This window comes from Carica papaya, chromosome 5 (genome assembly GCF_054855325.1).
Source record: "Carica papaya isolate Zhongbai chromosome 5, ASM5485532v1, whole genome shotgun sequence".
Taxonomy (NCBI): Eukaryota; Viridiplantae; Streptophyta; class Magnoliopsida; order Brassicales; family Caricaceae; genus Carica; species Carica papaya.
This window is the reverse complement of record NC_142313.1, coordinates 34,579,227-34,603,271: the sequence shown is the minus strand read 5'-3', so window position 1 is coordinate 34,603,271 and position 24,045 is coordinate 34,579,227. Positions and strand designations below refer to the sequence as shown.

The 24,045-nt window shown below is 36.1% G+C and overlaps 1 protein-coding gene across 8 annotated transcripts; it reads right to left on the bottom strand.

Annotated features, from left to right (window-relative positions):
* Window positions 1-1,281: 1,281 nt before the first annotated feature.
* Window positions 1,282-21,008, bottom strand: LOC110819470 (nitroreductase family protein). 8 transcript variants are annotated; one of them, XR_015819255.1, is made up of 5 exons: window positions 19,329-21,008; window positions 18,619-18,808; window positions 5,567-5,788; window positions 5,246-5,464; window positions 1,436-1,570 (listed from the first exon to the last, which is right to left on the bottom strand). XR_015819255.1 is itself a non-coding variant. In XM_088220336.1 (4 exons), the coding sequence occupies exons 1-4, from the start codon at window positions 20,910-20,912 to the stop codon at window positions 1,443-1,445; spliced, it is 2,124 nt and encodes a 707-aa protein (XP_088076462.1). In that variant the 5' UTR covers window positions 20,913-21,007; the 3' UTR covers window positions 1,282-1,442. The 8 variants fall into 8 exon arrangements, 6 of the variants coding, with proteins under 6 accessions (XP_088076462.1, XP_088076464.1, XP_088076465.1 ...); XR_015819256.1 differs by having other exon boundaries at window positions 5,567-5,662; window positions 19,329-21,007; XM_088220336.1 differs by lacking the exon at window positions 5,246-5,464 and having other exon boundaries at window positions 1,282-1,570; window positions 19,329-21,007.
* Between the last annotated feature and the right edge of the window lie 3,037 nt (window positions 21,009-24,045).

The following is a 24,045-nucleotide window of genomic DNA, read 5'->3' as shown; positions in this document are numbered from 1 at the left end:
TTTAATTTATTATTGTTTGATTATTGTGAACCCGATGTTATGTTTGACTTGTTTGGTGTTCGTTACTGGTTTACGTATTCATGTTTGATTGGGTAATTGAGACTAAGAACAGATAGAAATGGAATTGAGTTGATAAATGGATATGTTAACAGCCTCACTAGACATCCTAGGAGATGGTGGACGGACCGGGTCCATAGGGGACCCTATCGGGAACGTTGTCTCTCATACCGGACAGGGTATGGGGACGGCCCGCTTCACCCTCATACCGGATGGGGTATTGAGGTTTATTGTTTTGGCGCCCATACCGGACAGGGTATGGGGACGGTCCTGGAAATTAAGTTGTTAACATGAATGGTTCACGTGTGGCGGAAACTCCTATGGATCTCAACGGATACTAGTAGGCTGGTAAAAGAGGAAATTTGTTACCTGATGATTGAAATATTAAAAGTATGACACGTGTTATGTTATAGAGTGCGTATGATTTCAGGATATTATAATGTTATTGTTTTCATTAATCTCACCGAAGTAAGTGAACAGAAAAGAGTTTTATTATTGATAAATAAAATTATTATGAATTATGCTCAATTGGTCGTTTTTGTTTTCTACCAACCTTTACTTCTGTGACAGTGAGATAGTGTGACATCTTTACTGGGTTAGTGTAGCTCATTTCTTACTTAAACATTTCAAATCAGGAGAACTTGGTTCCCGAACCCGTTGGTCAGGAATATGGCGAGTAGATGCCTAAAAGATTTTATAGTTTTCCTTATAGTATTTATTTATAATATTTACTTTAGTTAGCTTATTTTTTCATACGTTTAATACGTTTTGATTATTGTGTAAGAGATGTTAAATATAATATTTTATTTCGCTTCCGCACTTAGAATTTTTATATATACGACCCCTTTTAATTTTCGGAACCGTTATAAGTTCAGTGTATGTGTTTCAGTTTATATATAATTTTAAAAACCCCAACTAGAATACACATAAAATGCACAGAAGTATTGGCTAAAGGATGAAATTACCATGTCTGAAAGATACCGGGCCTTCAAAGATCAAATCCTGATCACTTTTGAGTGAAAGAAAATTGCACATAACAGCAGAAGTAGGAAATGCTTAGAAAAATACTAATGCTTAAATTATTTTTTTATTTATCCCCAAAAGTTTTTTTTTACAATAAATATCATCACTGATTTTGTTATTCTTTTTTTCAAAAAAAAAAAAAGAGGAACAATTAACTATATCTTAATGCAGTCAAGTGCTTTAACAGAGGGAGGTCTAGTATGACCGAGAAAACAAACCTATTCATATTATGACCTTGAGCACTTAAATATTTGAGAGGTTAGATTGATCCCAATATATACCTATTATTTACAATAGAAAAGGGTACTTCGGTAAAAGCCTCGAGTTAGTTAAAGCTATACAGAAACATAATGCAATCACATTCAGGCATCAATACCAGGCCCTGGATATGCTGGCAGGCTCATAATTCGTTTGTCTAAAACTGATCCTCCCACCGTGAAATGATACATACTCTGAAAGTTTGAACCTTTCAACTCGAGATGTTCATGGACTGCAAAAGAACAACAAGAGTGAAACTGTTAACATTTTACTTATGAGAACTGAAGGTTTTAACATAGTAAATTATTGTTTAACTTAAAGTTAAGAAAGTTTAGATATGACAAGAAGATAGAACACAATATTTAAAGAAAATTTATTAAGAACCAAAATTATAAATCTCAAATCTCAATTAATCAAATAATCAATATTTGTATCATATGAATCTTCTACCAAATAACTAACTATGGTATTAGATTTATAGGCACAAAAATACAATCAAAATAAGAACCTAAACAAAAAATAGCTAATCAATTAAATATTCTAATAGAAATAACTACAAAAGAAATTAAATCTTCCTATTCTCTTAATGTAGAACTTCCCAAATGTTTATTTTTTCTTTATTAGTTCTGCATCATTCTCTCCTACTGAAAAAAAGCTCACCTTGCACAACAAAGGATTCACTGAATGAAAGTTCAGTAAATAAAAAATTTAGTTATAAATTTTCAGAAAGTAAATATGAATGTCGGCCATGGAGCTTTCAATGAGAGCAAGTCTACCACTTGTAGACAATATGCCTCTCTTCCATCCTACTAAAAAGGATTCACCAAATATCTTAGAACTTTGAAGCAAGGGGAAACCCCAAGTACTTAATATGGTTTGACTCTTTTACATCTCATTATAGAAACCAAATTATCATAATCACCATTGACGTCCAGATGGACCAATGATGACTTTGGCAACTTGGTTTTAAAGCCGAAACAGCTTGAAAGAGGTAAAGTACATTTTGATTTAACAATTCCTGAGGATTTGGCTAATAAAATAAGAGTATTTTCTGCAAAAAAGCAAATGGGTAACTCCCACTTCTGCCCTTGAATCGCCCGCCTTTAGCCCTCTGAACAATTGAAGTTCCCTTAACCAATAATTTGTTAAGAGCTTTCATCACCATTATAAAGAGCAACAGGGGTGAGAGATCCCCTTGCCCCAACATTCTTGAAACTTAGAGAAACTCAAATGTCCACCATTCACAAACATGTCAAAAAAAGAAAGCTAATGCAAGTTTCTAACTAGGAACTCCATTTGGCTTCAAAAGCAAGTATATTAAGCATATAAAACAAGAAATTCCAAGAGACATGATTAGAGGCATTTTTCATGTCAAGATTGCATAATACCACACTCTTTCCCTTACTCACCAAATCATCAATCACCTCATTAGCTATCAAGGCAGCGTCAAGGATTTGTCTCCCCCCAACGAAAACATGTTTGACACTCACCAACAATGCTCCCAACCACCTTAGCTAACCTCTGGGTCAGAACATTAGCAATGATCTTATAGACAACTCACAAGACTAATTGGTCGGAAATCTCTAATACTACCCGCTCCTTGAACCTTTGGGATGAGTACCATAAAAGTGACAATCAGAATCTTTACAAAAGAACTAAATTCATTAGACTCTTCGAAGAAGGCAATAATGTCTTCCTTAATGAGATGCCGACTTTGTCGAACAAACTTCATGCTGCCCCATCCGACCCTAGAGCTTTATTGCCCTAACAGTTATTATATTGTATGAATGACCCAGGAAATTCATAAAGAGGACATTAAGAACGAGGGGAACAAAAAGTGGGGATTGTAGGGCGAGGGTCAAAGAGACTTGAATCATTCTTCCTATCAATGCCATTTCGAGTCATCGACTTAGATTGACATGACTCTTGGTAGATTGTTTAACAAATTGCATGAGTTCTATTGCACTTTTCAACTTCTAAGGCTCTAAGGTATGCATCTTCTAAAACTGAAGTGAGTGTAATATAAGTTTTCTTTTTAATGCCTACCCTACTTCCATTAATAAATCTAGTAACAGCAATGTAAGCTCTTCATGACCACACCTTAGCAATAAGTCTTCATAACTAAACATGTAGTCCCTCACACTAGAAGTCAACTATTTAAGATTAAATAATTGATCAATTAATAGCCTCTTATAGTAGGTAGGTAAGTACTCTTTCTACACTTATGTTTCATGACATGTAATTGAGTTATGGGGCGTTCTTCTAGGTTCTCAAACTTTAGTTGGACAATTTAAGACCCAATTTAATTTCATTTTAACAAATCATACTCTTTGCATATCAATAGTCTCATACCACTAAAAGTAACTTTCCAAATACATCAGGATGTTTACCAGTGTAAGAATTAAGGAAAAGAATATTGAATATTTTCTTATATTTTATTGAAATAGAAGTAGGGATATATATACATGTAGACGAGTTTATAAATTATCATAATAATTTTCTTCTTAATTAAACTTACATATTTGGAAAGATAATCATATTATTATGTATACAAAATATTCTATAATATTCTAACATTCATCTCTCAAACTAAAGCGTAGATATTAATCATGCCCAGTTTGTTCCGAAGATACTCAATCTGTGTTCCATTCAAAGACTTTGTGAATATATCACTAAGTTGTTCTCCTGTTTTCACATAATCAGTAGATATAAAGTTTTCTTGAATCTTTTCTCGAATGAAATGATAATCAATCTCGATATGTTTGGTTCTCTCATGATACACAGGATTTGAGACAATATGAAGGGCAGTCTGATTATCGCACCAAAGTTTTGCAAGAGATGTGGATTCAAACCCACTTCTTCTAAAAAATGATATATCCATAAGACTTCACATGTGAACTGGGTCATATCTCTATATTCAGACTCTGCGCTTGAGCGAGATATAACTGTTTGCTTCTTACCTTTCCATGATACAAGATTCTCACCACCAAAAACACAATAACCCGTAGTAGACCTCTTATCAATCTTTAATTTTGTCCAATCAGCATTTGTAAAACATTCGATGTGAGTATGTTCGTAATTTCTAAACATTATGCCGAATCTTAGGGCACCTTTTAAGTAGCACATAATCTGTTTCAGAACCTTCTACTATTTAATTGTAGGTGCAAACATAAATTGACTTACAATACTGACAGAATATGCAATATATAAACGAGTCACAGTGAGATAATTCAATTTCTCAACAAGTCACTTGTATTTTTTTCTAGATCATCAAGGGGATCACCATAATTTTTTGTAAGATATACATTTGGTATTATAGGCGTATTGCAAGCTTAGCTCCCAACTTTCTTATTTTTGCAAGTAGATCAAGTACATACAGTCTCTGAGATAACAAATTCCTTCTTTGCTTCTTGTTACTTCAACCCCAATAAATAGTTTAGTTGTTCTAAATCTTTGGTATTAAACTTGGTATGTAACAATGGCTTAAGAGAGAATATTCATGCATAGTCATCTCCTGTAATCACAATATCATCAACATAAATAATAAGTATAATATCAATTTTGATTGTCTATAGAAGAGTAAATGATCACACTTGCTCTTTTTCAATCCAAATTCACAGACTACCTCACTAAACTTGTCAAATCACGTACGAGAACTCTGCTTCAGACCATATAAAGATTTCTTCAAATGACAAACTTTCTCATACTCTCCCTGAACATAACTTAGGTGGTTGCTTCATATACACTTATTCTAAGAGATTACCATGAAAAAATGCATTTTTAATATCTACCTGATGCAAATGCCAATTTCTAGAGGATGCAATAGATATGAATAAACGGACAACGATAAGTTTTGTCACTGAAGAGAATGTATCAGAATAGTTCACCCCATAAGTCTGAGTCTTACCTTTTACTACCAATCGAGCTTTAAGTCTCGCCATAGAACCATCTGCATTCACTTTGACTGCAAATACCTATTTGTACCCCACATCCTTTTTTCCTTTAGATAAATCTACCAGATCTCATGTATGATTATCATCAAGAGCATTTTTCTCCTCAAGCATAACATTATGCCAACCAGGGTGATTCAGAGCATTCTTAACTATCTTGAATATATAAGTAAAATCTATATAAGCAATTAAAGAGCTAGATTAAGGAGATAAATAATCATATAAAATGAAGTTAGCAATAAGATAAGTAGAATGAGGAAGAGTGCAGTGACGTGTACCTTTACGAACACTGATGAAAAGATCAAGATCATGGGGTAGAAGGATCAAATGACGAAGAAACTGGTGCGGGACATGTATCATTAGTCTGTTGTCTTCTGAAATAAACATGAATAATGAGCGGTTGTTCTTGAGTTGGGGACACACCATCATCAGTTTGCTCAGAAGGTACATTAAAAGAAATATCATTATTTGATTGCTCCGTCGAGATACTCTTCTGGAATCTATAAATAAGTCATTCATCGTCCATCACCTGATATGTAGAACTGGACTATGAAGAGAAAACGGTATACTTTCTGAGAAACTATATCTGATGACACTAAATATTTATTGAGATCTGAAGAGTAACACCAATATTCCTTTTGTAGACGAGAATATCCTAAAAAAACACATTTCAAGGCTTTGGGATTAAACTTAGTAATATTAGGTCGTACATCTCGAACATAACAAGTACTACCAAATATCCGCGACTATACTGAAAATAATGACTTATTTGGAAAAAGAATATCTAAGAAATATCACTTTCGAGTATCGTAAATGATAGACGATTAATCAGGAAATAAGTAGTGGATACAACATTAGTTCAGAATTGTTTAGAAACTTATGTCTAAAACAAGAGAGTTCGAGCAGTCTCAAGTAAATGTCTATTATTTCTCTCAGTAATCCCATTTTGATATAGTGTATCAGCACAATAAGACTAATGAAGAATCACATGTTGAATCATATAATTCTAAAATGAATCTGACGTATATTCTTTAACATTATCACTTCTTAGCACATGCACAGAAACATTAAATTGAGTTTTTATTTCCGCATGAAAATCACAAAAATGAGCAAACATTTTAAAATAATTTTTTATAAAATATATTCAAGTCATTCGAGAAAAATCATCAACAAAAGTAATAAAACACTTAAACCCTATTTTAAACATAAAAGGACATGGACCCGAAATATCATAATGAACTAGTTCAAAAGCAGACTCAACTCGTTTATTAATTCTTAAACTTGACGAAGTACGATGATGCTTTGCAAACTGACATGACTCATAATCTAATGAAGATATATCATGAAACTGAGGACACAAGTTCTTCAACACAGTGAGAGATGAATGCCCCAACTGACAATGTGCTTTAAATGGAGAGACAATACTAAAGTAGGTAATTGATCGAGGCACCCAATTATCAAGAATGTAGAGACACTTCTGATACATGTCTTTTACTAATAATCTGCTTCGTTATAAAATCCTGAAAAAGATAATGATCAAGAAAGAATGAAATACAATAATTAAGATATTTGTTAAGTTCACTTACAGAAATCAAATTGAAAGTAAGTTTGAGTAGACTTAAAAGAGATGTCAGGATGATGGCGGACGTTGGTTTTATAGTCCCATAACTCTCAATATTATAGGTTGACCCATCAACAATAGTTATAGGAGATAGTGTTCTGTATGATCGAAAGCTAAAGAAGATATTAGAGGAACCTGTCATGTGATCTGTAGCACCAGAAACAATCACTCATTTGTTTGATGAGAAGATAAAACATCTTTTACCTGATTTAGAAGACAAAGTGGCTGATGTGCGGTCTTTCAAAGATTCTTAAAACTGACAGAACCTTACATACTAGTCGGCTGAAACCACAATAGTTTATCAAAAGATGAGCTAACAGTAGCAGCAGTAGCAATATTTGTAGTTTGTGTTCTCTAATTTTGATTCTGTAATTTCTTACATTGTCGCTTCGTATGTTCTTGCTCATGACAGTAATAACAAACAATATTACTTAAATCATTATACCGACTATCCATTGCTCTATTTCCTCCCCTATTATTATTTCTTCCTCCTCCTCTAGCAACAAAAACACTAGTATGCTGATCAGGTGCATTAGTCTCTGTGGGTAATACTCTACTGAAAACTTCTTGAATGGATGTGATCTCAGAATCATATAGGATTTGAAATTTAACAGTCTCAAATCATATGGATGACCAGCCAAGAAATTTGCTATGGTCATCTGCTCTTTCTGTGTTTGTTGTACCTTGATGTCAGCACTGAACGGCAAAAGTACATTAAACTCCTCATATATCTTTTTAAATTCCATTAAGTAAGTTGTGAGAGATTTAGTCTCCTTTTAAGCACAATGGAAAGTTTTACAGACACCATACATGCGGAACACATTTTCTTTGTCTGAATATAGAAATTCTAAATAATCCATTAGTTCTTTAACAAACTCACAATGATTAATTAAGCCAATTAACTCACTATCAATCGAATTTCTAATCTGCAAAAACAACCATGCATCATCTCTTAACCAAATTTGTCTAGTTCTATCAGTGAGAGGGTTTTGAGTCAAGTAATCATCCTTATCAATATTATGTGGATAAACCCCAATAATTTTGCTCCACTCTAAATAATTTGTGTCATCTAATTTATACTCATTAATCTTTGACCTAGTCAGGACTATCTCACTCACCAAAAACTTATTATCATTCATTCTTAATTCGAGAATATCCACAAATTATCACTCAAAAATACTCAAATATAGCAGCTAGAGACACACCAAAAACACTGCAAATATATCAAGAAATTAGAGAAAATAGAGCATCTCTTCACGTACAAGTATCAACAATCCTATCAGAACCTCAATGTCAACCACTGGAGAACCTGCGCCGCTGCACACATCGCCGTCAGAGTTACACGCGCCGCCATTTGAAATCACCAAACAGCCTCCTTTCGGCCAGAAATAACCACAGAACTCCAATGCTAGCCCCAATTAGGAATGGTGCTCGTAAAAATAGCCAAAATTGCATCAAAGAGCAAAGAATCGCTTGTTGTTGCGCGATCTGCTCCGTTGCGCCTTTTCCCACTTCAGCCTTTTGGTTTCGCACACAGAACCGGCTGATCGAGCCCCTCTGTTGCTTCTATCCTCGAACGGGAACCAAACACGCAAGAGAATGCTCTCCTCCAACAGTCTCGCCACATGCAGCCTCAAACCGCCGCGCGAACCGCTTCCTCAGCTTCCCTTAATTACACCACCGTGCTGGCCGCACTCTGAACTGGCTGGAGATTGGTGGTTGTCTTTCCTCAGTGTCGAGAATGGGTTGTTCAACCCTTTTTTGGTCTGATGAAGTTTGACTCCTAAAACTCTAACCCTAACCCTAACTCTGATACCATGTAAGAATTAGAGAATAGAATACTGAATATTTTTTTATATTTTATTGAAATAAAAATAAAGATATATATGTAAACATATTCATATATGGTAATCAACATAAATTAGCCTAATAATTTTTTTCCTAATTAAGCTTTACATATCTGGAAAGATAATCATACTATTATATACAGAAAATATTTTCCAATACTCTAACAACCATGATAGCTAGCAACATCTATCTTGACTCTCTTGGTAATATCAAAAGACATTTTTCACCCTTTTACCCAAATTGTCAATATCTTCCTCTTTATGATAATGTTTGGATTGCTTAGGTTGGTAGGAATACCAAGACCCTTCCCTGAATTGATTGATTCCATCCTTGTTAGATGCTCAGTCATAGGAAGATTAGAAGGGCTGTCTCTAAACCTTGTGAGCTGACCATTTGTTTAGTGTCATAGTAAGAGAAATAAGAATGCATAGGTGACTTTCCATGCCTCCTCTGTCTAAGAGGAGATTCAAATTTTTCATCGATTGCGAATTTGTCTATTTCTAACATTCTGTAAACTTATTAAGCTTATTAATTAATTTCATCACAACTAGTTTCAAGGTCTCATTAGATGCTCTGTCATGGTGTAAATAGGAAACACCAAAGAAGAATAGCCCAAAGAGGTTATAGTAAAATGAAAAAGGGGGAAATGCCAACAAACCTATAATTGCTTAAAGTAATAAAAGCAATGAGTTGCGGAAAAATGCAAAATAAAACTCAAGATTTTCTTTTAAGGATAAAGGTAAGGCTAAGAAAAGGTAGTTACAATGCACGATTTTTAGTTGTATGGTGAAGAAACAAATTTGCCTAATCAATTGAAAGATAAATCTAGTCTTAAGTGGAAACTCTAACCTTTATGACGCTACTTCAAGATCAATCTGTCTCAAACTTTCCCATAAAATTGCAGAAGCTATGACCAAAGTTTAGCAAGAAAATGGCTCAAAAATCTCCCCAAACTGGTAGCTTGCAGAGACAACTCGGCTTAAGAGGTGACTTATAATTTCAAATACAGTAACCGGAACGTAAAATCCACACGTCTTTCTTGTGATTTTTAATGGTCAGGTTTCCAGCCATGGGTTCCTCTTATAGATTCTGGTTCAAAGATTGATTCTCGTCGATATTACCGGGAATGATGGATTTTGGCACGGCAACCATATAGGCAACTTTAAGCAGCGATTGCAGCAGTTTTCTGCAAAGTTAGAGGTTGAGACTTTGGTGGGTACGCTGGTTGGTTGCCTCTGGTGTTGATGGCAGTGGTAGTAATGCCCACCTCCAAGCAGTGGCCGCTAAATGGTTGTAGCTGATGGCCTCTGTCTAGAATACAGTCACTACTGCGCTTAGCTTCAGTTTTACAGTTTGAAAGGCTACTGTTTTGGCAGTAGGTTGTGAAGTTTGGACAAATATTATAGTACCGCAATAAATCAAAGTTAGACTCTGATTCCAATTGATGTAGGACAACAAAAAAACTTCTAACATAATACTTAAAAAAAATTTATTAAGAATCAAAATTGGAGAAATTTAATCTTAATAATCGAATCAATAATCCAAAATTTGTATAATAATCATATAAACAATATACCAAATAATTAAACTAGGGTACTTTATTTGTAAGCATCAAAATAATTCAAAATAGAAAACCATAATTCGATATAGGAATTTTACCAAATAAAAATAGCTAATTAATTAAATGTTATCATAGAAAGAACTAGAAAGGAAATTAAATTGCTATATTCATTTCAATATAAAACATCCGAAGACATATATTTCCCTTGTTTTGCATCAATCTTATTAAACCTAAAATAATTCAAAATAATTGCCAAACCTACAACACAAACTAAAACTACTGGACTTGGATCTCACATGCACCTTAAGACCATCATGCAAATCACACAAGGAAAGTGGTAGAAACATATTCTAGAAATGTTTTTCATCATTTCTTACTGGATGATTGATTGAGCACATTAGATATAAAGATTTTACTAGTACAAGTGCACGGGTGTTTTTGTAATTGGCTTATTTTGCTCTAATAGTGTTAAATTTAATGTTTTTTTCTGTTGAGTTTTAATTTTAGTTCAAAAAATCTACCGTGAAGTTGTTTCACAGTAGGATACGAAAAACACCATGCAACGTGTATGCATGGATTTCGGGCTATCTGATTTGATTGATTAGTTGACGTAATCTACTTCAATTTGCATTCCTATATATATACAAGCAAGAAATAAAAAAAAAAACACTTCTTCTTTCTCCAAAAACACTGCCTTTCAGAAAACAGCAAAACAGAGGCTGTTGCATAACCTTGCTTTGTTTTGCTGTCCCTCTCTCTCATCAACTTTCTCTCTCTAAGTTCTCTCATTCACAGAGCTTCCTTTGAAGCTTATTTGCTTTCGATCAACAAGTGGTATCAGAGCCCTTATCTTAAGGGACCGGTAAACCAACATACCCTCGAAAACTCGATGACATCCACTGGAATCAAACCCCCCCCCCAAACACTTCAACGGAGAAAACTACCATGTATGGGCAATCAAAATGAGAACCCATCTGAAAGCCTTAAGTCTGTGAGATGTTATTATGGATGACAGTGATCCTCCTCCACCAGGGGACACTGCTACTCTAAACCAAATCAAAAGGCACGAGGAAGACAAGGCCAAGAAACAAAGGCAATTGCTTGCCTTTTCTCGGCCGTCTCGGATAGGGTGTTTTCAAGAATTATGAATTTCGAATCACCAAAGGCTGCTTGGGAAAAACTTCTGGAAGAGTTTGATGGGGGAGTCAGAAGTAGGAAGGTAAAAATCTTAAGACTAAAGAGTGAGTTTGCACTACTCAGAATGCAGGAAAATGAATCAGTGAAGGATTATGCATCCAAACTCTCGGATGTGGTAAACAAAATGAGACTGCTTGGAGAGGATTTTCCGGAATCAAGGATAGTAGAGCAGATTCTTATCAGCTTGCCCCCCAAATTCGAGTCTAAAATCTCAACCTTGGAGGAGCTTGCAGACATTGAGTCTATCTCCTCGGCTGAGTTGATAAACAAGCTTCAATCTAGTGAGCAACGGGTAAATATGCATGTTCGACAACATACTGAGGGAGCCTTAATTTCAACTCAGATCAAATGCAGCTCTTCAACACAGAATCAAGGGAGAATGAGTGAATGGAATCAAACTGCAAACCAAAATTCCAGTAAACAAAAGAAATATTCTCAGTGTAGTATCTGTTCCTTAACAAATCATTCTGAAAATGAGTGCTGGTACAAGAGAAAGAAAGCCGTTTGGTGCAATTTTTGCAAAAGGCTTGATCATAAGGAGAAATTCTGTAGACAGAAACATAAGCAGGAAGGATCACAGCCAAAGCAAGAACAACAACAAGCCAATGTCACCAAGGTGTCCTGTGAGCAAAGTGACACAATTCTCGTTGCGCTAAGTAAGCTGCCAGTGGAGGATAATACTCTCTGGGTGGTGGACAGTGGGTGCACCTCCCACATGTGCAAGGATGAGGGCTTGTTCGTGTCACTTGACAAAACAATCTCAGGTCAGGTCCGACTTAGAAATGGTATGCTGGAAACCATCAATGGCAAAGGCAACATAGCCATTGAAACCAGGGAAGGTAGGAAGCTTATCACTGATGTGAATTTTGTTCCTACCCTCTCACAGAATCTTTTGAGTGTGAATCAGATGACTGATCGAGGCTACTCGGTCGGATTCAAGGATAACTGCTGCAGGATATATGATCCTGAGGATCGCTTGATCGCTTTCATCCAAAAGAATGATCAAGTCTACTCCTTAAAGCTCAGAGAAGTAGTCGAGAGGGCCAGTGTTGCCTCTGTAACAGAAGGTGAGATGTGGCACAGGTGCCTTGGGCATTTTCATGCGGCTGGGCTACAACAACTGCAGAAGGGAGGCCTAACCAAGGACTTCCCAAATATTGCAATCACTGAGTTAGTATGCGGTGCATGTCAGATGGGAAAAATAGCAAGAAATTCATTTCCTTCGCAAGCAGATTGGAGAGCAAAAGAGAAGCTGACACTTATCCATTCTGACATCTGTGGTCCAATGACAGAAAACTCCATGAGTGGATGCAGGTATTTTGGCTTGTTCATAGATGATTTTTCCAGGATGATTTGGGTTTGTTTCCTGCAGAATAAAGCTCAATTTTTTTGTGAATTCAAGAAGTTTAAGGCTATTGCAAAGAAGGAAAGTGGCAGTGTACTGAAATGCCTAAGGACAGATAATGGTCTTGAATTCAATTCCAGCAAATTCAATGATTCCTGTTCTGAGAATTGGATCAAAAGTCAGCTCACGGCACCATATTCTCCTCAATAGAATAGTATCTCGGAGAGAAAGAACAGAACCATTGTGGAAATGGCAAAAAGCATGCTTGCTGACAAGCACCTGCCTAAAGCCTTGTGGGCTGAGGTAGTGAACACTGCCGTGTTCCTGCTCAACATGCTGCCTACAAAGGCTGTGAAGCATATGACACCGACGGAGGTCTGGAGTGGCATCAAACCATCGACTAAGTATCTAAAGGTGTTTGGCTCGGTGTGCTACTGCCATGTCTCGGATGACAGGAGATCCAAGCTAGAAGTGAATGCTGAATTGGGAGTATTTTTGGGTTACAGTACTGAAGCAAAAGCACATCGAATTCTAAGCCTGAAAACCAACAAGCTTATGATTCGAAGAAATGTAACAGTGGACGAAAACAACTATTGGAATTGGGAGAAACAAAAGGTCGAACCAGACTGTGTGATAGTGGAAGAAGGAAAGAAATCTATGTCAGTATTAAACCTAACCCACGCTGAGAAACAAGATGAAGAAGATGAAGAAGGTGAAGCAGAAGGGAGAACAAAAATGAAAAGTTTAGCTGACATCTATGAGAGGTGCAGCTTTGCTTCAAAAGAGCCTTCCTCTGTTGAGGAAGCGCTTCAGCAGCAAGAGTGGAAACTTGCTATGGAAGAGGAAATCAGGATGATAAAAAAAAACAATACCTGGTCTCTGGTAAAATCAAGTGCAGACAGAAAGCCTATTGGAGTAAAGTGGGTGTTCAAGATGAAACTGAATCCGGACGGGACAACAAACAAGCACAAGGCACGGCTTGTGGCAAAGGGGTACTCCCAGCTTTCAAGAATCGACTACACAGAGACTTTTGCTCCTGTGGCCAGATATGAAACAATTAGACTCATTCTGGCCATGGCAGCTCAGTTTAGTTGGAGTGTGATGCATTTGGATGTGAAATCGGCTTTTTTGAATGGCAAACTGAATAAAGAAATCTATATTGAGCAGCCACCAGGGTTCATTCAACCTGGAAAGGAGAGACACGTCTATCTTCTTCACAAGGCCCTATACGGCCTCAAACAGGCTCCACGAGCCTGGTATGATAAGTTAAATACATATTTACTTCACTGTGGATTTGAGAAAAGCATGACAGAAACTACACTGTATGTGAATAGAGATAAAGACTGACTTATCACTGCAGTATATGTTGATGATATACTAATGACAGGCAGCAACAAAAGAAAAATGATAGAGTTCAAACTGAAATTGGAAAAGGAATTCGAGATATCTGATCTTGGGGAGGCTACCTACTTCCTGGGAATGGAGATTCATCAAAGCAGCTTGGGTATTTTTCTTTCACAAGGCAAGTATGCCAAAGAAATCCTAAATAAATTTAACATGGATCACTGTAAATCAGTGTCTACACCACTGGTGTCTAACCTGAAATTGTCAAAGGACGAGGAAGATAACAAAGTTGATGAGGGGAATTACAGAAGTCTGATTGGAAACCTTCTGTATCTCATGGCTACTAGACCAGATATTTTGTTTGTAATAAGTTTGCTTTCAACGTGCATGGCCTCACCGAAGGAATCACACTTACAAGTTGCTAAACATGTGCTGAGGTACTTGAAAGGAACCTGGAACTTTGGTGTTCAATTCAAAGCAAGAGCTAAGAGTGGATTGGTCGGCTACAGTGACAGTGATTGGGCAGGAAACGTGGAAGATGCACGTAGTACAACTGGGTACTTGTTTAAACTAGGCTCCGGTGCTTTCTCATGGGCGTCTAAGAAATAGGATACTGTGGCACAGTCCACAGCTGAGGCTGAGTATGTAGCTGCAGCTACAGCAGCTAACCAAGCAATTTGGTTGAGGAAAGTGTTCAATGATGTAAAGCTGGACAAACAAACACCTACAGTGTTGTATGTAGACAACAAGTCTGCAATTGCCATTGTGAAAAATCCTGTAATGCACGGGAGAACTAAACACATCAACGTTAAGTATCATGCTATACGTGAGGCTGAGAGGAATCAAGAAATCAAGCTGATACATTGCTCCACTGATGATCAGCTTGCGGACATTCTAACCAAGGCCCTGTCCAAAGCTAAATTTGAGGAATTACGTAGAAAGGTGGGGATTGGTAAAAAAATCATTAAGGGGGAGTGTTAAATTTAATGTTTTTTTCCTGTTGGGTTTCAATTTTAGTTCAAAAAATCTATCGTGAAGTTGTTTCACGGTAGGATACGAAAAACACCATGCAACGTGTATGCATGGATTTCGGACTATCTGATTTGATCGGTTAGTTGACGTAATTTGCTTCAATTTGCATTCCTATATATATACAACTAAGAAATAAAATAAAAGCACTTCTTCTCCAAAAACACTGCCTTTCAGAAAACAGCAAAACAGAGGTTGTTGCATAACCATGCTTTGTTTTGCTGTCCCTCTCTCTCATCAACTTTCTCTCTCTAAGTTCTCTCATTCACAGAGCCTCATTTGAAGCTTATTTGCTTTCGATCAACAAATGGTATAGGTCGAAGTCTATTATCCATTTTTTTAGTAGCATTATTATTTTGTTGGTTGTTTAAAAGTTATTTATAGGTTCAATCCTTTATTGTCCTTTCCTGGCTTCTTAGCATCATTAAGGAGAATGGCTCAGCTAGGTAGAGGAACAAGCCAAAAAAATTATATTAGGTTGAAAGGTAAAAGCAATACTTTTTAAAGTATAACCTGATTCCTTCTATCTGTTTGAAGAGCATTGAATCCTCTGCATTAGTTAAGAGGGGTCGTGAAAAGAACGTTTCAAAATTAAAATGAATTCTGTTTTCAAATCCTGCAGCAGCAGCACGTTCCCTTCCAAGTTTCCTAGGGGTCCTATGTAGAGTAAGGATTACATCAAAATCTAAATATTGCTGTAATCTCTCCCAAGAGAATCTTGAATTAATAGAATTAATCAAAAAATTATCCTCGGCGGCTTATACTCTTGTAATTATGTGAAGTGATCATCGACAGATGTAAACTTTAAGAAATCCCAATTGTGGTATCTTGTTTCAGATACCATTGATCCGGTTTCCCTGATACTGATCGTGTGATGTTGTTCATAGTTCGGAGCATCTCTGCATCGTCTCAGTTTATCCTACATCAAATTGTACCCAAGAAATATTGATTTTATGATGATTCCCTATGAATTTGCAGTCGAAGATGGTAGATAAACAGAAATGCTGCGTTGACTCAACTTACTCTTCAGGAAGGTCATGAAAAACTAAATAAATCTTCTATTGCTAAATGGAGGCTTAGAAGATCTTAATTCACAGAAGAAGTTCATATGCACTTCAAGGTGCAGGCGAGCTGAAAAGGCTGCCTACGACTTTGTCATACAAGTAGCAGCTGGCATAATACTTTGAGGTTGCACAAGTAGTAGCTCTCAGTTAGAGGAGGATTGAGCCTCACGAATATGGTGGTGCAAAAGATCTCCACAAAAAACTAAAGGTAGAAGCACCAAGTTTCAAAGAGAGATCGATCTTAGTTTCTATCTGGACTTGCTCAATTCAATAGAAAAGTATCTGAACTCGTCGAATATGCAGTCAAACTAAAGTTCTGAATGCTAAGGTGAAGCCAAGAAAAAGTTGCTAAATTTTGGTGGTATGGCATAGATAAGAACTCAACAGAACAAGAAAGCGAACAATTAAAACTTGGGATGATAAACACCACACTCAAGGAGACATACTCATTAATCAACTATGTTGACAAAATTCAAGATCGAGCTTATATCTTGACAAAAGACAACATGTTTGTGACGGAGAATATACAGAAATCAATCGACATCAAGATCCAAAGCTGGTTTTAAGTGGAACTGATTGGAAGCCTGCTGCAACTAGATGACAAACTTACCAACTAGTCAGTTATGGGCTACAACAAAAATAAAGGAGCTGCTATCACTTCCATTATTATTTTAGTATTTTAAACAGTTAGAGGGAAGATCAGCAGTTGGACAGCTGGAAGATTCAGTTTATCAGCTTAGTTTCTCTCTATGGTTCCTTAGATGTGGCCTATGGGACTGTTCAATTATGAGAAGTTACCTAAGTGTAGTTTTACGTCATAAAAAAATGTATTGATAATTTGTTATGGCAATAAATAATGGTAGGCAGAAAATTCAAGTTACATTTGTTCCAAAAAGACTGGAGTTCTTTATTAATGAGCCCAAACTTTTGTAGTTAAAGTAGGATAGAAGGCAGAAGATGGCAGAAGCATTCTGCAATGTATAAAATTCATTTCAAGTCCAGTATCCAGATCCGAGAATAAGAAGCACATCAAGTTGATATCAGAGTGGGTGGTTATAGAGAATCTTTTTCCTTCCAGTGACAATTTGAATCCTTCCTGAAATTGTGCTAGGAGGATTGACCTTAAGACCATTTGAAAGGAAGCAAGATCAGGTTGCATTTTCCGTACAGCAATAAGAGTTGGTAGGAGGTTTAGATGGTTGTCATGTGGCTTCCTACATCATTAGAATTGAAGGAAAAGGTGGATTAAGGGAAGCAAGTGTGAATAAAGGAAGACAAGAAAGGAGGGGCTGATAACCATGATTTGCTCTTTATTCCAAATATATTTAAAACTTGGTTTTCAAGATATGATTGAACAGTGGACCTGTTAAGATGGCTGAAAGTGTGAGAACTTCCTTCAACATCAGAAGACTCCAGAAGAAGAGAAACTACGGCTGTTTACCTTCCATCTAGAAAGAGATGCAATTATGGTTTTTGAAGTTGAAAGGGATTGGCCAACCATCTCTTGAGAGGGTTTTAAACAGCAATTCAAATTGCAACCGGACTCTGATCAGGAGCAATAGGTTGGAGGAATTTGTGAAATTACAACTGCATTCCATGGAGGATTCTCAATGGCAATTTGAGAAACTAGAAGCCAGGGTTAGTTCTTTAACAAGTCCAAATATTCTGTTGGCTACAGGAGAATATTGAGGTGGAAATTGAACTACCCCAATCTCCCAATCTAAGCACCAACAAGAGTTTGGTGCGCCTATATGAGAGGAGACATCACCGTAGCACTCATGTTACCAATTTAAAGGAATCCACATTTGTCTGCCAAGACCTTGTCCTGTCATTAGGGGATTGTAAAATTATATTTGATGGCATAGTACGGCATTTTGAGAGAGATAAAACAATTACTATATTAGAGGATGGATTTTATTCACAAAACTTGAAGAAGATTGACCATGATAGGAAGACTCTGGAGTGAAAATACTTAAATATTGGAAAATAATTTGTATGCCATTAAGCTTATTAAGCTTATTCAGTAACAATTAAGTACAGACTTATCAACAACATATTTATTATCTCTTATTTAGTTACAATCCTACTTAGTTATTTTCCTATTTAGTATTTTAGACATAATAAGATAGAGACTTCATAACTATTTCAGTGCTGCTGTATTGTTTCAGCGCTGCTGTATTATTACACAGACTACTGTCATTACTCAGCATTAACAAGATTTTTGAGTTGATTCGAGATCTCTTGTTTTGCTCTGGCTATATGATGAAAGACAAATAGTGCTTTAAAAAAGCAGAAAATTTGACAAGAAAGCAAAATCATACCAGGGTCATCAAAGTAGCAACCAATACCAGTAGCAGATATGCCAACTGCATGAGCTTCTAAATACAGAACCTGGCCAAGAACTCCAGTCTCCCAAAACAGCCTAGGATACATCCAAGCACCCTTGTTTTGTAATGTAGGCTCAAAATGAGCCACCATACCCAGGCTGAAGCAGCCATCACCAGCAATATCCTGCACCGAGTATGCGATGTTTTAGCAAAAGCTTTCAAGATACATACCGTAAATACAGGCCTTCAGTAAGAAGCCATCTTTGTTTTTCATTCTTTAAAGCAAAGGTGTCAAACTCCAAATTGGACAGACTGATAAGCAAGATAATTCCTTTTTGCATGCACGATCAGTGATAATAACTGAAGAAATAACCTGATAATAGTATCACAACATCTTGACAAAAAAAAAATACAACTGCAACTATGAAATGTTATGGGACAGTTTATCAGTCAAATAATTAGTGGTTGATCAATCTAGTGCTAACAGTCACAGGACCTAGCATCTGTTTGAAATTTGTTTAAAATGCGGAAGCATAAACTATATATTCTGAAAGAAAGACACAATAAATCTCGCCATTAGTTCAAACTAATATTTCTTTCTAAAAGAATCCAGTATTGTTACTCACTTTCCAAGAGTTTCTTAGGACCACAAGAAAAAATCTCCAATAGCCAAATAAAGAAAAAAAAAAAAACAATTTTCATACCTGATGGCAGGACAGCCGTTTGGCGAGCTGCTGACAATCACCCTTAGCAAGCTCATAAAGAGAAAGATGATCAGGGCAACCTTCGGGTTTGGCCCACTTAAAATCAGAGTTCATAGCATTCTTGAGCTCCCCAAGATGATCCTCATTCCTCACCAAGAAATACAATCCCTTTGGCAACCCTGCCACCCTATGCACAAACAAAGCAGCATGAATTTCAGCATCCCAAGAAAGAACCCGGAATGGCAATGTTAATTGCCTCTTCTGCTTCTCTCCAGTGGCGGAACCTGAAGGAAGACAGTGCAACAGTATCTGATAGAATGTTTCCCTCTCCATCTGAGTATTTCCATCCATATCAACCGCACTTCTTCTCTTCCTCACAACTTCCCTCAATGTAAAATCCTTATATGAAGCATCACCATAATCCCTGCTACCCCGAAATGGATCAATCGACAATCCATTTCCTGTGGATAACGGCTTTTTCACTGACTCAGCTGTTCTGTAAATTACATCCCAACAAACATGCTGTTTACTAAGCACGTTAGGCTTCCCTTTCCAGTCCATATTGGAAAACTCCGTTACCGCTTCACTCAGTTCCTTATAATTCAGATCAAATTTGGTAATCCCATGAGGAAAAACAAGAAGCACGCAATCCGGGTGCTCAAATTCAATCTCAGGAATCTTCCCTTTAACGGGTCTCGAAGGAATTTGAAACTCCGGGAAAATATTAAGGCCCATTAGGTTCTTCAAATCCTTATACCCTAAACCGTCGAGAAGTTTCACATCCCATCCAAGCCCCGCAGCAGCCATTGCTACCGCTGAGATGGCATGTCCCACATCGTGATTGCAATATCTGAACGCTCGCTCCCCATACTTCCAGGCCTCGCGCCAGAAAATTGAGGAAAACCCAATAAGAAAAGAATTCTCGGGAAAGAATTTATGGAAAAACTCAGTTGGGATGTTGGCTCTGAGCTCCAAAGAATGATCTTTTGGAGCGTAATGCGCCACAAAAGCTGAGTCAGAGACTGCCTCTATCGGAGGGGCAATAAGGTATGACTCGGTTGGGTGCAAATTGCCGCTACTCGGGTTGACCCGTAGCGACCAAGTGGAGAAGCCGGTGCTTTTCCAGGCGGAGAGAGCAAGAGAATCATAGAAAAGCTGAGAGATAGTGGATTGGGATAAGGGTTTTGGAGGAGGGAGTGAGAGAAAGAGAGAAGAGTATGAAGGAGAATCAAGGGCTGATGGGTTCTGATTCACAGTGGGGACATGAAGCAGAGGGATGAGTGGTGCAGAGATATAACGACGAAACGGATTAGGCTGGTTAGCCCAGTCAAGGCCATGAGGCCCTCTGGCGTAGTTATTGAAGGAATGCTTAGTCTGGTTGTGGTATTTGAGCACTTGAGTCAGTTGCTCTTGTAGGTTGTCTTCTTTGTTGGGATTAGTTACAGGTGGTGATGACGACGAAGAGAGGGACATGATGATGAAGGTTTTGTTCCTGATAAATCGTGAACTCACAGACCTTGAAGGAAGAAGATGAAGATGGGAAGAATGAAGATGGCAAGGGAGCTTTAGAACAAGGTTTGTCATTTTTTTCCTTTTGATTTCATGGAGAAAATATTGTTCATTGCTCTTCTTCTTTCTAGATGGTCGATTTCTCTGGAGCGCTCTGTAGTGATTCTATTTGAAAACAGAAATAAATAAATAAATAAATATTATATGGTAAAAAGATAAAAGAAGGAAAGAGCATGAAAAGAACTATAGGAAAATATAGAGTAAATAAATAATTAAAGATGGTAATTTTTTTAATTTATAAAATGACTTAATTATTATTTTTTAAACAACTGATTACGTTACTAAATTCAAACATTAAGAAATATTGATAAAATTATTATGATAACAATACAAATCAATTCAATTACCGTCTAATAATATATACCATTAAGCAAACATAAAATATATTGAAAATGCACAATTGTCCTTTTTAGTGCTTGTGAGTGGCATCTCAAATTTTTGTTAAGAAAAATAATTAAATTACTTACATTTAAATAGAATTGTAAAAATAAATAATTATAACACAATCTAAAGTAACAGTCAGAAAATCAAGTAAAGCAATGTATGCAACAAAAATCAAATATGTTTTGATTGTAAAATATTTTTATTTTTTATTTAATTTGTAAGTTCATATTTAAAAAAAAAAAGAAAATAAGAGGTTAAACTTTATTATTTCAATAATTAATTCTCCCAAGGTCCAAGTGAGAGAAAATTGAGTATAGCAATGCAAATCCAACCATAACGAAAGACCAGATGTCATCACACCTAATGAGATGGCATGCCTCTATGATCTTGGGGGTATTAATTGAGATGTTAGTGATCCTATAATGCTAAATGCTAATGCAGATAGAAAAAGTACAATAAACCCATGTAGTGGCCATGCAAATCAAGATTTTTACCCTCACACATGGAAAGAAAAACTTCTCTTTGGATCTACCCAAGTGGAGGATCCAATGACAATGGACGATAGCAATCGTCCAAAAGATTGGTGTGATCTTCCTTAAGTCGTGGACGATGAGGACAATGAGGAACATATATCGTATCTTTCAACTAATAACAGACAAAAAAAAAACCTTATGGAAATAATGGAGAAGAACACTTGTGATCAAATTACTTGAAAATGAGATGATTTTGGAATCTTCCTCTCGCATATCGGGTGTATAGAGATGTCCCATAGTCCATGTATCAAAAAACTACAAAATTCCAAATGAGATGAGATGGATTTATACTAATGATGGCAAGGTGACTATGAAAGAGGTGTACAATTATCTTAATAATTGGATACTTACTAGGCTAAGTAACCATTGAAAGAACATCAAAGTACTCTCAATTTTCACGAGAGTCAAATAATTTTTCTAATTACCTATTTCTAATTTTCTCCTTATTAATAAGGGAAGGAAGAGAAGACATCTTACGTAAGATGATTAGTGCCCTTAGTATCATCAATGTAATGAAAGCCTCCTGTATGCTTTGAAGGATAATCCAAAATGAAGCCATATATGAGTTATTCTTATTAATCATAAATACTATAACATATTTTCTCTCTTTTCTTTGACATGTGAGTTGATTTGAACATCCAGAAAGAAGCCAATCAAAATGATATTGTAAGTTGAAAATCTATATTTTTTTACCATTGATTAGCTTATATGGAGGAAAAAAATGATTTTTGTGTATGGTGAGGACAAGAGCATCACGTCCTCTCCAATTCAAACAATATTAATCTTGCTTAGAGTTCTAGAATGCGCCTGGTAGAAGTATTGATTATTTTGACATGCAAGTAGTTAGCCATAGCCCTAAGGTGAGTTGTTGGCTCCTTTAGAGGATTGGCTCAAACTTAATACAGATGGCTCCACCCTTTACAATGTTGGTGTAGTTGTGATCGGTGGCCTCACTGTCGACAATCAAGGGCATTGAATGACAGATTTTATGTGTAACATTAACCATAATCGTCATATAATGGCTTAGTTGATTGCAGCTTTAAAAGGTCTCAAGATGACTTGGGGAAAAAGAAATGAAGAAGCTAATTATCGAAGTTGATTCACTTATCCTTGCACAAATCTTTTAGAGAGATGATATGATTAACCAATTTGTCTTGAAGTTGAGTACCAATGAGAGACCTCCTTAATTACGATTAGGAGTCCATATTTCTCATGTTCTTTGTAAGGCAAATATTTGTGTTGATTACCTTGCTAATGGGCACACCACGTCCTTGAGGGCTTTATCAAACTTCTTCAGGCTCTAGAAGCCCTTAGACCGTATATTGATTTAGATATTTGTGCTATTTCTAAGGCTTATGAAACTGCCCACAATATTTATCTTATGTTTTTTTTTTCCTCCTTTTTTACCAAAAAAATATGAGAGAAAATTGAACTAAAAATATACAATGATAAAGCAATTTGTGGACATGTTAAAATACACATGTTTTAACTACATTGCTATAAAATTCTCTCATATTAATTTTCTTTTGCTCCAAAAAATTTACTTTTATATGTAAGCATTAATCATATATGGGATTTTGATTACTACCAAACAACAAAAAATAGCAATTCTCCTATACCAAATACAACCTCCCAATTAACACCATAACTAAATTCTAATGTCTAGAATTAAGCATCTGAGGTTAGATAATAACACTTACATTTCACTTTTTTAGGAAGAATATAAGTAATTTTTAATACATTTTACTAAGAAATTAGGAGTGTGGTATAAAATTGATAAGGCGATCATACATGGTCGAAAATTCTTTAATGATAACTATTACATTATATGTGGGCATAAATTTTATGTGTTGTGCAAATATTAGCAACCATAACTGATGTGAGCAAGGAAAGGGGAAGGGGAAAAAAATTTAAAGAGAGAATTAGTCAAGAGGGAAGACTTCTTCTTAAACCATATGATATCTTAAAGAAAGAGAAAATTAAATCTTATTCCTTAAAGAACTAAATCTCACAATTTAAAAAAGATATGTGGCCTCTTTGCTCCTTTAATGATCAGCCATAATTTCTATATTTACTTCCCCTAATTTCTCCATAATTAATAAAGATCTTCCGCTTTTAAAAAAAAAAATTCACAAAGGAATATCTTATCTAGCTTATTTTAGTCAAAGTCTCCTTAATTTTTATTATTTTTGTATTCAAGATAAGATTTAATTTTCTTGTAATTTTTATAA